Raw genomic sequence first — 17,773 nt, 5'->3', positions numbered from 1 at the left:
TTGTGTCTGTGACTGCTGTTCTGTCTTCCCCCGCTGCCTGTTCATGATCCGTGCCCGTTTTCTTCCCTCTGTTCCCCTAGCTGCCCCGTGTCTCTGCCCGGTTTTTCCTTCTGTACCCCTCGCTGCCCCCGTGTCTCTGCCCGGTTTTTCCTTCTGTACCACTCGCTGCCCCCGTGCCTCTCCGCTCATTTTTGCCTTCTGTTTCTCAGCTGCCCCTGTATTTTTGTGCCCTGTTTACCTTCCCCGACACTCGTTTTTCCTGTATTTGTGCTCTTTTTGCCTTCTGTAACACTCGTTTTTCCCTGTATTTCTATGCCCTCTTGCCTTCTGTGACACTCGTTTTCCCTCGTTTTTTGTGCCCTTTTGCCTTCTGTTCCCTTCATCGTCCCTCACCACCCCCGCCGCTGCGTCCCCTGCGGCCCCGCCCCCCTGACTGCCCACTGCCCATTCGCTGCCCCCGCCTCCCGGCTGCTCCTCCCTCCCACCAACCCATACATGCCGGTCGAAGGCGCACCTAAGGCAAGCCCGTTGGCGCCCGTCCGCACCTGGAGCGCGCCCAGAGGAGAACCCCTGGCCCCCGCACCCACTACGATGCCAGCACTGCGCTCTCTCAACTCCGGATGGACCCACACCTGCTTCAAGGCCGCCCTGAAACGCACACACGGTCCCTTCACCTGCCAGAACTGCAGTCACACCAGCCTCAGAGCAGACAAACCACCGGCCAAGAAAGACTCCAACCACCTCCGATGCATACTACTGAACACCCGCTCCGCACGCAAACACGCCGTCGAGCTCTGGGACCTGCTCAACACAACATCCCTGGACGTCGCCTTCCTGACAGAGACCTGGCTGAACGACTCCTCCGCACCCGACATCACCATAGCCATCCCAGACGGCTACAAGATCACCCGCAGAGACAGCACCAACGGAGTCGGAGGAGGAATCGCCATCATCCACAAAAACAGCATCAGGGTCTCGACTAGCACCGACGATGCGCTCAGCACCGCCGAACACATGCACTTCCAGATACAAACAGACCCTAACTCCACCCTCAGAGGCACCCTCGTCTACCGACCCCCCGGAACCCATCCCCAGTTCAGCGACTCCATTGCCGACTTCATCAGCACGCACGCCCTGACATCCACCGACTACATCCTCCTCGGAGACCTGAACTTTCACCTTGAGAACAACAACAACTCCACAACGACTCGACTACGGAAACGCCCTCTACGCGGGAGCCCCGAACAAGCTCAAACGACTACAACGCATCCAAAACGCCTCGGCACGACTGATCCTCGACGTACCATGACACGGCCACATCACCCCCCACTTGAGAAACCTGCACTGGCTCCCCGTCAACAAGAGGATATCCTTCAAGCTCCTCATCCACGCACACAAAGCACTCCACAAGACCGGCCCAGCCTACCTCAACAGACGGCTCTCCATCTACATCCCCAACCGCCAGCTCCGCTCCGCCGACCTCTGACTCGCCACCGTCCTGCGCATCCGAAGAACAACCACCGGCGGGAGATCCTTCTCCCACCTCGCCGCCAAGACATGGAACAACCTCCCACTGAGCCTACGACAGGCCCAAGACCTGCTGATCTTCAGGAGGATACTTAAGACCTGGCTGTTCAATCGGTAGCGCCCCCCCCCCCAGCGCCTTGAGACCCTCGCGGGTATGTAGTGCGCTTTACAAATGATTGATTGATTGAGGGTAAAAGCTGCCGACTTTGAAATGGGGCACAAGGTTTGAGTCCTGGCGTCCCTGTGATTCAGGAAAATCGACCTCTCTGTGCCTAAAATAAAAAGGTATTTGATCTTGCGTAATGGTGCCCGTGTGAACCGCCCCTACGCCCTTAAGCCATGTTCACGCTAATTAAGGCTAAATTTAAAAATAACCAACCTTCATGTGGTCTGCAAAACCTGGAACATGTAGAATCACGGAGGGCTCTATATAAAAACACCCCAATTCCCTTTTACCATGGCTTTTCTGCCTTTGTTTGGTTTAACTAACATTCATGGGCAATTAACGCAGCTTTAGAACACATTTTAAAGTGATTTTGCCATTTACTGTTTAAAGTACATATTGATCAAAGGAAAAATACCTGCTTTGAGTGATTTTCATCATTTTCATATCAGCCAGGACATTAAAATACTACTTATGCTGGTAAAATAACCAGACAGGTGGCAGAACAGATTTTGTGGCCCTTGGGCCATTTTATTCCACCTCGCCCGCCCAAAATGCAGTACTTATTATATTTTTCAGCAATGTTACTGGCTCGGAACTTTAAAATTCTTAATTTACCCAGCATTTCTCTACAAAATTAAGTCAAATGGGACAAACCATTGGATGTGGGACACTTTTTTGGGAATGCCCGGCCGAATTGTGGTCCCAATCAGACCCCGTTTCCGCTGCACTGTTTCATCTCCAGAATGCACGCACCTTAAATGAACCGGAAGGAAAGGCGAGGACCTTGGCATGCGTCCTGTTCAGTAGCTATGAAGACTCGAGTCCTGGGGGGCTGACATACCGTTCAGGTAGGCAAATTTACAACTCGGACCGCATCGCTGCAGCACAACATTCGCTTACAGAACCAGCCGGAGACGGGACCTTAACTTTTATTACTATATTTTAACTAGCAGGCTGTCTGCTCTGCATGTTCAATATAAATCGAAGCCGTCAAAAAAAACAGCTGTAAGCTGGGCACTTCGAGGCTGCCTGCGAACAGCGCAGGGCAGGTTTTCATGTCTCCCTCAAACACGGACATGTTTTACGAACCCACACACACCAGCATGCAACCCAACATTTTAGAAGAATAAAGTGGGAGATAAAAAAAAAAATCATTGCGAGAATGTATTTCCCCCATTAACTTCTATTGAAACAGAGGCAATTTCAGGCAGGAGGCAGCAATAATAAAGCCATTTTTTTCTTCAGAAATCGGGAGTCTCCAGCCTGAATGGTGTCTTTGGTATGTATGCATCAGCACGATTTAGAACTGGTGCTTGCGCGGCAGCACCCCCGCTGACCTTTCACCCAGTAACGTGCGTAAACAAGCGCCTTGCCGCTGCCGAGCACCGCGCGCCTGACACTCTTCCTAGAAACCACATCCCTGCCCCGGAGGCGGCAGCGCGGGATCACAAGTGTCGGGCCTAAGCCGGGCCATAGCTGCCAAGGTTTCGGATTGCTGTGTGTGACATTTTCATAATTTCAGTGTAATTACGAGTGACACTTCAAGGACTAGGAATGACACTTTCTTGTGAGCAACATCAAGCAATGAAGACGGGGGAAACATATAACTATCAGAAATTGCACCCATTTGAGCAAGGAGAAACTCTAAGAAGATCTTAAAGCTGCTACAAAGCACCAGTAGTGGAAGGGCACTAACCAAAGACAGACTTGTGAGTGACTGCAGTTCTCAGTAACAGAGGGCAGGCAGGCACTCATTCATTGGGCGTCTTGTCTGCTTCTTTAATATGTGACTTGTACATTCATTGGGTAAATCAGCGTTCAATAAATTTAGGAAGGTCATAAGGAAAAAGCTACAGAAAGTGAATAGAATGAGTGTCAGTTGGCATCCATGAATCTAAATCCGATTTGGGGATCGAGTTACCTTTGTGACACTAAACATGCGCACAGTGGGGATTCACTTGGCTGCAGTGACCTACGGAATCCAATGACGTAGAAATGCCTTTGGTTTCAAGGACGCCAACACGCCTGACTCAAGCAGGAGGCTCATGAGTTTTAAAGCCAAAAATCTGCCCGCAGTCGCCACAGAAAATGTCAGTGTCACTGACACTACACCTGTGGAGCGGTGTCAGTTGCTGAAAAGCTAAATGAACAGGCAAGGCGGCGCCATGCAGATTCTCATAAGGGCACTGCAGGGGATGATTCGATAGGCTGTGACAGGAAGGGCACTAGTATGTCCTCTGAGGTAGCGCCGTGCATCAAGAGACTTTTGGACTCCTACTTGAGGCTTCTGTGGCAGGTTGAAGCAACGCCGGTGGGGCTGAGTACTCTGCGAGGTGGACGAAGCGCTGTGCAGGGTGTGGCACTTCCCGACCCCGGCACCACTCTGGCCGCCGCAGTGTAAGTCAGGGTGGTGTCTGCTGCGGTGGGGCCAGCTGGGTCAAGTCGGTCTCGCCGCGGTATTCAGTAACGCGGCGCTGCAAGCTCATCAGGCAGCAGCCACTATTCTGAATTCAACTGCCACCCGCTCACGCCACGGGAGGCAGCCTGGGCTACGCAATGAACCACTCAACCTATAACTGTGAGTCTGACAGAACTCACACTCAGTGTCTCGGTAGTAGCCATTGGCAGGCGCTACTTGACATCAGTGAAATGTATGCCGCGCCACAGCGCGGTGATAGAATAGAGTGCTACATTGCAGCATTAAGCAGTTTAACCACCCCCGAAAAGTCTGCCGAGTAGTGCGCACTGCGTGCTGCCTGCCTGTACTACTCAACTTAGTGTTATTATAATAATTAGCAGCCAGCGTTCAGGCCACAGCTCTTGATAGGCACAGGTGCTAATATGCGTGACTTCGCATTTCAGTGCGGTGATGCGGACCACTTCACTGAAATGTGTTAGTCTAACCCCTGAAGCATGGTATTTGGCAAGGCTGCAGGCCTTCTGCAGGGCAGCTTCACATGGAGCTGACAGGATAAAGGGGTGGCAAAATATTTCTAGACTCAGTACCCTAACTATGTAACTGGAAAAAAAGAAGTTGGTTTCCAAAAATGGTAGTTATTGCAGTAATGTCAGAGGAAATGGCATCACAACTATGGGCGAGCAAAATCTTGTTTTTTTTTTTTTCTTCAATGAAATTGCATGAAAAAATTGTGAAATTGTGCTTCAATAATGACACGGGTTATCTGTATCTCATAAATTACTTTACCTGAGTGCACACAAGTTATGAAATGTCGGCAGGTGACTGGTTCAAGCACAACATGTCGCTCCCATATCCACAAAATATTTTCCTGCTGGTACCATGAAAGACTTTTTTGTGCAAAGTTTACACACTGGAATGGGGGAGGAAGGGTAGTTATGTGGAATTGCGTAATGTGCAATTTGTAAAAATTTAGCAAATTTTGGATTGATGCACAATTTGGGAATTTTGCCAGCAACATTTAAAACTTCACCTATACCTCATCATCACTTTTATCACCTTTGACTTTACAGCGGTATCTCAGGAAATGACATATGGCCCATATCAAATCAACAGATATTACTCTGGTTCACCAATATTAAATTAGCAAAACTGAACCCTGTAGCCAGCCTTAATCTCACTAATATAGTTTCCTATCTCACCAAACATACCAATGGTGCTCGGAAGGAAGGTCAGGTTTGCCATGAATAGACGAGAGAGGCCAGCCACGAGCAGAATGACTGGCCACAAGCAGAGCGGCCCTACTGGCACGGTCTGTAATGTATTGCCAACCGACCAACTGGTAGATATGCCACTGTACTACTCTGGGCTCCAGCCGGACCCTACTAGCTAAGTTCAATGGGGCTGAGGTGGGAGGGTCACTCAGATATCAAGTTCAGACATTTTCTGAGGGTCATAAATAATTTGCACCAAGGTTGAGTGGTCACTATCAGGTGACAGCATCTCTGATTTGGACACTCACTAGCTCACCTTCTAGAGTTGACCCATCAACTTCCGCTGAAATTTATTTGACAGTACTAAACTAAAGCCGTTGTCAGATTTTTAGTGACTGAATTTGGTGTAATGCAACTTCAATTAATAAATGGGGAACAAGCATACATTTCTGCTAGCTTTCGTTTAATTGGTTTCTCAACTTCATACTGTCATTTTCCATGCAATATACAATTCATACAATGCCCCAGAAAAAGTACAAAAAAAGAAATAAAACTAGTAAAACTAGATTACAAATAAAAGTTTCCTAGAGAGCTAAAATACTGGATGTAGGACTTCTCAGATCTGAAATTCGTATCGATATCTAGTAAAGCATGTAAATACGCCCAAATAAGGTTAAAGTAGTTGTGTATAGCAGGAGCCGGCTCCGCCTAAGGACCAACAAGCTGAGCGGGATTCGAAGAGGGGTTATCCAATGCTCAATAGAAGGTAGTTTAAAACAAGCATTTGCAATGCAATAGGACTCACATTTACTCAAGTTTAACCCCTTCGCTGCTGCGGACATTCCGCTGCAGCGCTGGGGGGGGCAGGGGGGCAGCGCGGCGGGCCTGTGCTCATGACGGAGCCGCTCCGTCATGAGCCACAGTTGAGCTGTGCTCATGACGGAACGGTTCCGTCATGACTCCGCCCATTTGCGTTGTCGCCCCGCACAGGCGGGGAAACAGCGCCGCGCAGGCGGAGCGGCCGCCGGCAGGATTGTCATGACGGAACCGTTCCGTCATGAGCACACGACAACCGTGGCTCATGACGGAACGGTTCCGTCATGAGCAGGGAAGGGGTTAAGCTATTGGCATTGTAAATGACAACGCCTTTTATTTATGTTTTAAAAACAAAAACAAAAAATAAAAGGAATTGTTATTTGCAATGTCAACAGCTGAAACTCATGTAAATGCGAGACCTATTGCTTTGCAAATGCTTGTTAAATTAGTGAGTAGAAACGCTCCCTTTCGACGCGCGTTGCAAATTAATTAAATAAACAAGCGCAGCCGTGAAAGTGTACCACGCTGCAAATAAAAAAAAAATAATGCTTACAGACTTTTGAAGGAGACCATGTAACATCACAAGTAAAAGATCCAATCCTCATGGGAGGTAACAAATGGCGACAGGGCGGTAACAAGGAGGGACTAATAAGCCTCATTATCTATCAGAAGCCAGCATTTACCAAGGACAATGACACCAGCCAATCAAAAATATAGACGGAGAGAAGGCGAGGCTTCCACAGCATACTCGACTACTGCATGCCTCGCAGAGTGAGCAGCGCATGCGCGCTGCTGCTAGGCTCGACCTAAAAAAAGTTACATATTTCTTCTTGTGACTTGGAGAGGGGGCATGGATGGACACAACCCTAGCTTACAGGGTGATAACCAACGTTGAGTTCAAGATAGCATTAAATTGACAGCTACTACATTCTACTTTCAAGAGTTGTGCCCCCAATATAGCACTCAACATAAAAAAAACATTTTAGGACATGTTGATTGCAAAAACAAATGCCCTAGTGAGCAGTTCAGTGTTTACCTTTCACGAACCACCATATCCTTATCTTTTCCACAATCTCAGCCAATCTGAGCATTTGCACAGACATGGATTTCCAAGCGGATCTGTTTATCTTACAATACAGGGGCAGATCCTTTGGAACAAACTCTGATCCCTCTAGGATTGAATACTTTGGTATATCCACTGGATCAGATACTGCAGTTCCATTTAAGAAACGGCCTTACGGGCCATCCGAAGAATGATGTCAATAAGTCTCCAAACTCATGCAGAGGACATCTATCAAGGCAACATTCTGGAATGGCTGTTGTGGCTGTTTGCAATGTAGCATGGGGAATAGAACTTTTGTTTTCCTACACTGGACACCCCTTCACTCCCAGAGGTTTCACCATACGAAAGTTAATATCTCCTAGTACGATTCTCCGTACTGCTTTGTTCTTGCCTTTTTAATAGAAAAAAAATCACTAAAAATATCCGAACTAAAATGAATTCACTCTATACAGGATATAAGTTCATGGCAAGAGCTGTACTGCCCCTGCTGGACAGTACATCTTACTGCCAGCGCTTCTCTGATCCGCTCATTAAATCAACAATGGGCACAAACTGCTTGCGGAGGGTGGGGGAGGGGTTGCAAGGTCTTGGCTAATTACCAGATTTTCTAGGCACTGGCATTGGTAGAGCACACACCCCATCATTAACACACATCACTGCCCGACGAAGCCGCAGTAAATTCAGAACCTCACACAGACTGATGCCACACGGTATTCTTTCATTATTTTCAATGATTTTCCACCTAAAGGATACGCGTTGGGAACGTTTGGGTTAAAAGGCAGCAGAATACCAGTGTTTGATTATTCCAGAAATTGAATTTTTCCATTATTACTGACCCATAAATGTCCCAACACTCCCAGAAAACAGCAGTAATCTACAAATAGTGCCGTTCACTTAAAAATGCTTGTTTAGAGTTGTTTCTATTTAATTCATTTAACTTTGCTTTCTTCTTTTTCAGCCATAGTTTATTTTATAACGCAATGCACTTTCCGAAAAGAAGACATATTTGCAAACAAAACAGTAAGTTAAGGTCTGCAGGTCAACATAGGAGCAAGACTCCCAGTGGTGCCTGCATGGACTGTGTGTCTTTGGAAGGCTCAGAAGGGAAAGGTACTTACCTGTAACTACAGTTCCCCAGCCCTAATATTGCTAATAGATGCACACGCTTGAATTAGTCCTTGTGGACAGGCTGGGCATGGATGAGAGGAAATGATTCAATCATGCGAATCTATGAAAGATCCAACGCTGAAGAAGTGTTCCGTATCTTTGGTATTTTAAACATTGTCATTAGGTCAAATACCAGCCAATTAAGGGCATCAAAGGGACAGTGAAGAGAAGAAGAAACAAGCTTGAGTGGCAGGCAGATTAGATAAAGACAAGGACAAGCAGCACGTGCGAAAAGGTAAGTAGGGTTTCAATGCATCGACAGAAAAGGAGAAGAGAGATCATGATGCAACCCACTGCGCCAATCCGATGCACAAAGCTAACCTACACAGGAAGAAGTAATTATTAATAAAGGCCTGAGCTCTCACTTGGGAACAGATGAAAAAAAGTCCGAAAATGGCCAATCTCTTGCTGCCAGGCACTGGAGAAGCAGAATTTTTAGACTATGTTAATAAGCAGCTCGGGCCATTGATAGATTTGGGTCCTAACTTATTAATATTGTTTAATATTATCACCTACACAACAAACATCACAAACTAATTTTTTCCTCTACTCTTAAAAAGATAGGCGCGGTTACCGCTCAGCTCAATGGCCCTCATCTATGCACCTTGGAAGGATGGAATGTTCCACTCGGGCCTGCAGGCAGGGCTGGGCTGGACTGGCCATACACAACACGGGGAAAACCCCAGTGGATGGGGGACAACTGTCTCCTTTTCTGGCCTGGGGGAACACAGGGACGGCGGCTTGTCCAACGCCGAGAGTGTAGTGATTGGCTGCTTTCCAATAGACACATATAAGACTTGCTGCTGCTGAGAAATAATGCTCCCAGACACTTTGCCACGGGCCGAAATGTAATTCACAAGAGTCTATCAAGTACGGCCTGTGAAGCCAACTCTGTAAACCAGTATACTTAGAACACTGCACTGGGAAGTGCATAGTTTAGCCCAATTTTCTACACAGATCTCTGTAGTGAGGGGAGCGCCATCTCTCCTCGTTTCCCCTTTCAAGGCCCCCTGGGGCCCATCAAACGTCACGGACTCATCTGGCTGGGTTCAATGTGCGGCTGTTCAGCAGTCAGCCTCGCCTGAAGGGGTCGACCGGGTAGTTAAGATGCCACATGATGGCTGGGCCAATCGCGTGAGGTTAGAATTAGGTAATTATTACAGCTGTTGCTTAAAACGACGTGAAACAGCAAACCTGCAACTACGAGCAAGAAAAAACCAATGTCCGAGGCAGACTCGCATAGACCGACACATGTACGCAAAAGAACAGAGTAATTTCTAACAAGCATTGGCAAAAGCAATAGGTCTCGCCTTTAGAGCTCTTGGCTATGGCAATGATTTTTAGCCATGCTGTAGAACAGGGCGGCGGGGTGGAATGCGGACAACGGAGGGGGGAAGGAAGGAATGGTAAAGCAGGCTGACCTGGGAGGGGGCACAGGAGGGGAATGGGGCAGAAAGCGGACAATGGAGGGCAGGCAGGAGAGGATAGGGAAGCAAGCGGACAACGGAGGGCGAGCGGGAGCGGCTGGGAAAGAAAGCAGACTACGGTCAGCAGGATTGAGGCAGCACATAGACAACAGAGGGGGGAAGGAAGGGGATGGGGATGCACTCAGACAACAGAGGGTGGATGGATCAGAGGTATTACAAGGTCAACAGCAATGGGCAGTAGGAGATGGCCAAACAGACAACGGATGGGTGGGCAGGTCTGGCAGGAGGGGCTGGGAAAGCAAACAGTAGGTGGGTGGGATGAGCTGAGGAAGTAAATTTACAATGGCAGGTGGCCAGGCAGGGCTGGTGGAGCAAACGGATAGGGAGTGGTGGGGAAGCAAGAACGGCAAGGGAAGGTGGAGTGGGAAGAAGCAAGAACGGCAACAGAGGTAGGAGGAAAAAGTAACAGAGGGGGGAAGTATATGACAGAGACAGCTAAAAAAACAAGCGTAGAATGCTTAAAAAAAAAAAGAAAAAAGTAGTGCCTCAAAAACGAGCAGTAGAATGACAAGTAATGCATCCATGCTCCAGTGGAGGGACAAACAAAGAAGGGGAAGGAAAGACTACGAATACTGACAAATAAAAAACAAGAACAAGCATTTGCAATGCACTAGGTCTCGCATTTATGCGGGTTTGAGCTATTGACATTGCAAATTACAATGCCTTTTATTTATGTTTTAAAAACGAAAACAAAAATAAAAGGCACTGGCATTTGCAATGTCAATAGCTCAAACTCGCGTAAATGCGAGACCTATTGCATTGCAAGTGCTTGTTTTTTTTGTGAGTTTTTTTTCCCCTTAGCCCAGCGTTTCTGATTCCAAAATGGCGTCGCCCGTGGGTCGTGTGCTGTGCAGGGTGGGACCAAGGCTGCGGAGAGTGCTGTACGGAGGACATCTCATGGCGAGCCAGAGAAGGGGTAAGCAGCAAGCGGGACTGTAGGGGAAATATCGTTTAAACAGAACCGCCATGGACAGTCTAACAGGGCACTGGTTAAGGCAGCTGAAAACAAGATTGTCACAGAAAAAGACATTGAAAACAGACTAACTGCAAAGGTGCGTTAAGTAGAAAAAAGGCGTGTGCAGTAAAGGGTCATGGGAAGAAAAGATGATGCATATCAATATGCATTAACTTTTGAAAACAGCAATAGCATGGAGTATTGACAGGAATAAGGAGCACGGAAAGTGGTTAACGCAACAGTGGCATATGAGAACGTAGCCCAACAGATTCAGTGGCAAAGACCCAGAAGCGACTAGAAGGAACCGGGAAGGTCTGAAGGGCACACGTCACTTTACAAAAGCTACAAGTAAATAGACATAAGATTGCAATCAATATTATCCTGGTCTCCTACTTGGGCCGTTCAGAGACTGAGAGTATGTTAGCGTGGAGATTCTGCTCCCCGAGGTGCTGACAGTGATAAAATTGCTTTCTGTTATTCTGACTGTTTAGCGGCCGGCCCCGGGGGGTTGTAGGCCCATACGTGTAATTGATTGAAATATCAATAAAGGTTTTCCAAAAAAAAAAAAAAAAAAAAAAAAAAAGATTGCAATCAATTAGGAGCATACACGGGAAAATTGTGAAGGGGATAGAGAAGACTATCACAATAGCACTATACAGGAAAATTAGCCTTTTAAAGCCACAGCGAGGCACATTGAAAATTACAAATGCCTGGCAAAGAATATGAAACGAAAATGCCTAGCAGAGCCAAAAAAATAATAAAAAGGAATAGGCATGCAACATAATTTATGTGGTCATAAAGAATACAAAATGCAAGCTTTGTGAAGAAGGATGTACACACTGAACTGCATAAGTGCTAGCTAACCCAATATTTTACCAGGTGCACCTTTTACCTAGTTCTGGCATTTTAACCAACGCTCAATGTATTATTGGATGTGTAGTATTTTTGCGTAATAAGCATGACCCTACAAACCAGTATACAAAGTGCTGCAGACTGAAACAAGCCGTCTCCGTGGAGCAAGTCAGTAATGAGGTGTGTGCGCGCGCGTTAGGCAGCCGGGGTCGGCAGCGGCGGGGTGTGTGTGCGCGCGTGTGTCTGTGTGTGCGTCTGCGCGTCCACAGACCCCGATCGCTGCGCGTGCCCCGGTCTGTCTCCCTTGGGAGGCAACTAGGCAACAATAGTACTCGTTGGCGGCAGCGCTTCGCGCTGCAACGCCAGCGAGACCTAAACAAGCAAAGGAGAGTGACAATGAAGCCAACCAATGGCAGGCAATGGGCGGGCTCTAAGCCCCCTATAAGCTAACAACATGTTTTGCAACGGAAAGCCCAAGTTTTCTTAGGCAAGATCTAAAAACCAAAGTGTGCAGACACTAAGATACCTCTTCATAAAATGATCCTGTCACTTAGGAGGCTGATAACTTACCCACTGTTTTCTGGCATGGTTCCGCCTCTTGAAGTACAGTATTAACTTCTTCCGCATCGCCTGGTTTCTACAGTCAGGGAAGGAAAAACACACTGTGTCAATACACTTATTTGTGAGCATTTTGAACCCACCAACTTTCTTCTCTAAATATTAAAAGTATTGTTTCACTTGCATTTTGTTTCTGAAACAATCAATGGGAGTACGATTCGACCAATACTAACACCAAAGGCACATAAAATGCACCTCTCTAAATAAAAAAAAGTAAACTGTATACATACATAAACACCAGTACAAGCAGAGCCAGGGACACGCTACTTCATTAGTTGTTAAAACTCAATCAATAATTCTTGAACTTCACATAAGACAACAAAGTGTTACCAAAAGACGCAATGGTATCAGAGAGGTTTCCAGTCCTTGGCTTACTTTTACAAACCAGTGCATTCTGGGAATTGTAGTCCTGAATCTGTTGATCTGAAGCGAACATACCTGACAACACTGATCTGTAAATGGAAATCTCAGGACTGGAAAGAGGCGTCACCGTGTAAATGGAGTCAAGCGGTAACCCAAAATAACAAAGCTATTGTAGGCAGCATGAAACCTTGACACCACCAGTCAATGAAAACTGGGTTCACTTAAATCTTATTTAGAGACTTTATTGTGAAGGCGGAAGTGCAGGAGCTAGGTCATGCTTAACCTCAAAGTTCAGGACCACAGGCCTTTTTGAACAAACACAAACACGACAATGGTACAGTGATGAACTATCAGTGTATCCAACTAAATCATTTATAAGCACAAGTAAACGACTTTTTAAAATGTAATATATTCCACCTGTCCAGGGTACACATTCGTAACTTCTGTGCACCTGACTAAGCGTGAATGCCCTTTTGAGGAAAGGGATTTTGCCAATATTACTGTGTGAGGATCCTTTTTTTAGCCAAATCAATGTAGTTGAATGCAAACTGTTTATCAATCCTCTCTTACCATAACATAGGGGCGAGTACTTTAGCAGTCCATCAAGCTGCCACGCTGGGCATGTCTAACCACTCACGAAGGCGATCTCTGACTGTGAATAGCATTAAACTAACACAAATTTAAGATTTTATATATATTAGAGTGGTATATTAGTGGTTCTTAGCCTGTGATTGTGGACCCCCGGGAGCCCACAACGCCTACTCAGGGGGTCTCTACGGAAAATGAAATCATATTCGCAGATAAAAAAAAGTTTACATAAACTGTAAAAATGGAAAATAATATTATGCTCTGTAAATGTGAAGGAATTTGAAATTGGAGGCTAAAAACGAAATTTTTATCTCTACTTTAATTTGTTGGAGCAGCGCAAGTGCAGCAAACACAATATAGTATAGACGATGGAGGACTGAGTTGAAGCACTGACAAAAAGAGCATGCATTAGCAGCAACAAAGTCTTTTTTTATAGTCTATCATATTGCTTTGGCTTTCGGATCTAAAAACTGAAAATGGAAAATCTCGAACGTTCTCATTAAAATCTAAATTTCTGTTTTTCAAAATTTGATTGAGAATTAAATAATATATTTGATCATTTGTGTATTTGTTTGATGTATACTTATTGCTGTATTTTTCGTTATGATTTTGAAGTTCAAATCATAGAAATTGCTTAGTCCAGGGTACTCCCGCTTCCAGTAATGACTTCTGTGGGGGGCTCCAGAATCCAGTAATGATTCAGTGGGGGTCCTCGGATTCCATTAATGACTCAGTAGGGGTCCACATTAGTCAAAAGGTTAAGAAATGCTGATGTGTATAAAGGAGGAAGACACAGCGGCTGAACTTCAGCAAGCTGCGCCTTTTCACTGAACTCATTGGGCTACAGAAAGTGATGTCATACATGAGAGGCGGGCTCTCACAGAGCAACTTTCTGAATGTGCATCAGACACCTGCAGATTTCTTTGTCATTCTTCACAAAACACTGTAGCGTGCAATTTAACAAACAGTGAGTGACACCTGCCTGACGCAAGTAATGACAAATACTAACAACATACTTAGTTTTACAACATGGAGCTCAACAGGTGACAAAATCCAGGTTAGACTTTTAGGATTACAAATTACTTGGTAAATAAATTCAATTTAGATTTACTGTATGTGCAATTTTCTAAGGTGGATATCATGAAAATATGGCACAGATCCGGAGGCTCTGGACCTACACATTTAGATCAGTCATCAGCTTGTTTCATTTTTCAGAGCTGGGCAGCTGTACAGGGAGGGAGGTTGGTTTCAGCAGTAACCGATGGTAGGAACCGATAGCCATGTTGTCCCACCTACTTTCAAGGTAGATCAGAGTAGGTCTCCCCCTAGGCCTCTGCTTAGGACAGAGCGCTGAAGGCATGGGTATAAATGCTGACCGAGATCTAAGCGCTACGCTTCTATTGGAAGTGACGCCCAAGTAAAGACAACCTGATTTTTTCCACATCATTTACTTTTTATAGAGTCAGTGAACAAAACAAATATATATTATTAAATAAAAAGCAGAAAATATTCTCCATGATAAGTGCTAACATTTCTGGCTACCTGCAGTCCACTGCAAAAAGCACACAAAAACATAAGGCACGGGGGAAAAGGGCAGAGTTTTTAATATTGATAAAAAAAGGCACTGGTTTTTGCCATCGCAGAATATAACATACATTAAGGTCAGAAAGCAAAGTTTTAAAAAGGACAATTCAGTTTGCTGCAGCCAATGCATGGCCTCCTTTTGGTTCCGACGCACATAGGTTCTTTTTTTGCATTACGATTTTAAAATACTCCATAATGAGTGACCAAATATACACTAAAAACATAAATAAGCGCAGGGTCCAAAGTTTTTCTCACTAGTGGCACAGACACACGACCGAAACATGTCGACTACCTGGCAGTAAGGAGGGGTGTAAGGTCCACATTACATCTCCCAATCACCACCATCCTTCACATTTTTAACCCTGGCCGGAGAGTCCAGGAATAAAGTTATAGGCACAGCAACACCTCCGAGCTACTTTTAACCTACACCACACTGCACTTTCACTTCCGGCGTTCGCAGTCACTTTAAAACCATTGTTTTTCTTTTGTGTTGTATTGGCTTTACCCACCCTAATGCTCCACCCCAGGCGTTGGCTGCGCCGGGGTGTTTTGTAGTAGCCCTATGATGAAGCATGTCACACAATTGTGTGAGTGAGGGCAGTATTAAGGCACACAGCATGTGCCGCCACGAGATACAGACATTTTTATTGCTTCCTACTCCTTTTGGTGGGAAAAAAAAATAAATGTAAAACTTTGCCTAAGTAGGGCAAAAAGTCAAGAGTTAAACTCAACCGGAGATGTGTGAAGTCAAATACTGGACTCCTCAGGGCCAGCTGTGCCCAAGGGTGAGACATCCGAAAGTGTACCTGAAGCGAATTACACCTAAAATAGGGTCTAAAAATCAACAGGAGTGTAAACATCAATGAAGGTCAAACAAAATCATCATACCCAATCTTCGAAGAGACTGCTGGTTGCTTAAAATAAAGTGGACTGAGAAAGAGGCTGGGTGATTTAATCCATTTATTGTACATAATAGAGTAGCTTACACGTGCTTCGCTCAGTCACTCTCTGCCATGGAGCTTTTTCAAAGTATAAATCAATTAAGGAGAATGTTTCCAATTTACATCAGATCCCTTATTCAATACCATGGATTTCGAGCTCAGGTTGAGCTCACTGTGTTTGCTAGGTAATTAACAGGGTATGTCCCATTCTTGTACCAGGGCAGTGCTGAAGTCCGTAACTAAAGACGTTAGTTAGGCACGGTACGGAAGATGAAAACAGTCTAGCCATCACGCTACAATGGCATAGACACCATAACTAGATTTTATTACCTCGGACCTAATACAATTCCTTTTATTTTAGGGTATGCCTTGCAAGTAGAAAGTCATAATTTTACCCAACATATTTTGAAAATTGTGAGGTAAGTCTTATGGAGTGACATCAATAAACAGAAAGGATCATACGTGGCAATTGAAAAAATGTATACGTTTATAGACATTTCTTACATAATTAGCATCACCAAAACAATATGTACAAACATTTATGTTTTGTACATCAATTTTAAAGATTTGTTCAATTCTACAACTTTAATTTTCAATTAAATCACACTTCTGGAGACATAGTGTAGAGATTATCAGGTTGTAGAAAGCATTTAAGTCCCATAGCCGACATGTGTTTCACATTTTTAAGCTTCTTCACAAGGAAACATTTTCATAAGAAGCGACAAAACATCTAGAAAGACAAAAGATTGAATTACATATTGATTTTCTATATCCAAAAATACATGATAATACGTTCTATGTACCAGCATCTACATACATTTGTTTTTTTCCTATAAAAACGGTTTAGATTGTGTTATGTAAGAAATGCCTATAAACCTATATTTTTGTTCAATTATCAGAAGACTTTATTTGTATTTATTGATGATGTCACTAAGACTTGTGTTACTACTGCAATTTGTACATCCGCGAGGTTGCTGAATTTCTAAGGCCAAGTTGTACAATGCCAATCAGATGTGTAAGGCCCTAGTTCTTGTACCTTATTATTAAAACTGCACATTGAATCTCAGCCTCAGTCCTTTACGTTAACATGCTTTGAAAAGGCTGCTGAAAGGCTTAAAAAAGGGGTGTCCTCGTTGGCAGATCAGGCTGCGTTTCCATTCACGAGGTGTTTGTGGCTAGAAAAACTGTGCATCGCCCCGATAGTTACATACACTTTTGTTAGCCAAAGGCAATCCATGGTACTCAGTGGTTGGGTAAAACCCTTATTCTTATACAGCTGACTGACCATGAACGTCACTTTTGGATGGTTGCTCCATTCCACATCCGAATTTGCGTCGGAGTCATAGAAAGTGTCAACCACAAATGCGTAACTACTTACGGGAGAAAATGCACACGTCCTGTATATGCAATTGTGGATCAAGTTCACTTACGTAAGCTTTACTGGTCCCAATCTATAGGCCAGCTCCACCACTGTTCATACTGTTTGCCTATAATAGTATATGTACGGCTTGATAAAATAATAGTAAATGTGTGGTGTTTAACTTTAGTGGCCACCTTATACCATCTCATCTAGGACACAGTTTACAGTCTACGATTTCTACCCTACAAATAACTACAACCAGGAGTGTTAGTCTCATTGGTTTGGTGAAAACACAGAAAGACTCCAACACCCAGAATGCATTGGGTTGTTGCATGAAAAGCCAGGAAACAAAACAGTGTCTGCGATGACAGAGAGGTGGCTAGCCTCTGCGTAACGCAAGAAATTAATAGCATATAGTGTTCTTGTGAATGGCACCTTATAATTTATTCGTTTTGTAGGGACTGAATTACAGCGGGTGTCAATCAAATTATTACACACTCTTGTAGAGAAGACTTGCTTTACAATTGCCTATTGCACATTTGAGTAGATGCGCAAGGGCTGAGACTGGAGTATTACTGGTTAAGGATTTGTCAGTTATAACATTCCTCATCCCACAGGAGTAGTAACCCTTTTTGACAAAATGCTATTTGACTGTA

General features: G+C 44.9%; 1 protein-coding gene across 12 annotated transcripts in view; it reads right to left on the bottom strand.

Moving 5' to 3' along the window:
• NCOR2 (nuclear receptor corepressor 2) overlaps positions 1-17,773 on the bottom strand; it is a 1,213,077-nt gene that overhangs the window by 648,184 nt on the left and 547,120 nt on the right. For all 12 annotated transcript variants that reach the window (XM_085635706.1, XM_085635715.1, XM_085635711.1 and 9 more), the window contains one exon: positions 12,234-12,300. In XM_085635706.1, coding sequence (XP_085491832.1) covers positions 12,234-12,300 — 67 coding nt within the window. The remainder of the gene's footprint in view (positions 1-12,233; positions 12,301-17,773) is intronic.

Source organism: Triturus cristatus, chromosome 11 (genome assembly GCF_964204655.1).
Source record: "Triturus cristatus chromosome 11, aTriCri1.1, whole genome shotgun sequence".
Taxonomy (NCBI): Eukaryota; Metazoa; Chordata; class Amphibia; order Caudata; family Salamandridae; genus Triturus; species Triturus cristatus.
Note: the sequence above shows the minus strand (reverse complement) of the source record. Positions and strands in the feature narration are given on the sequence as shown.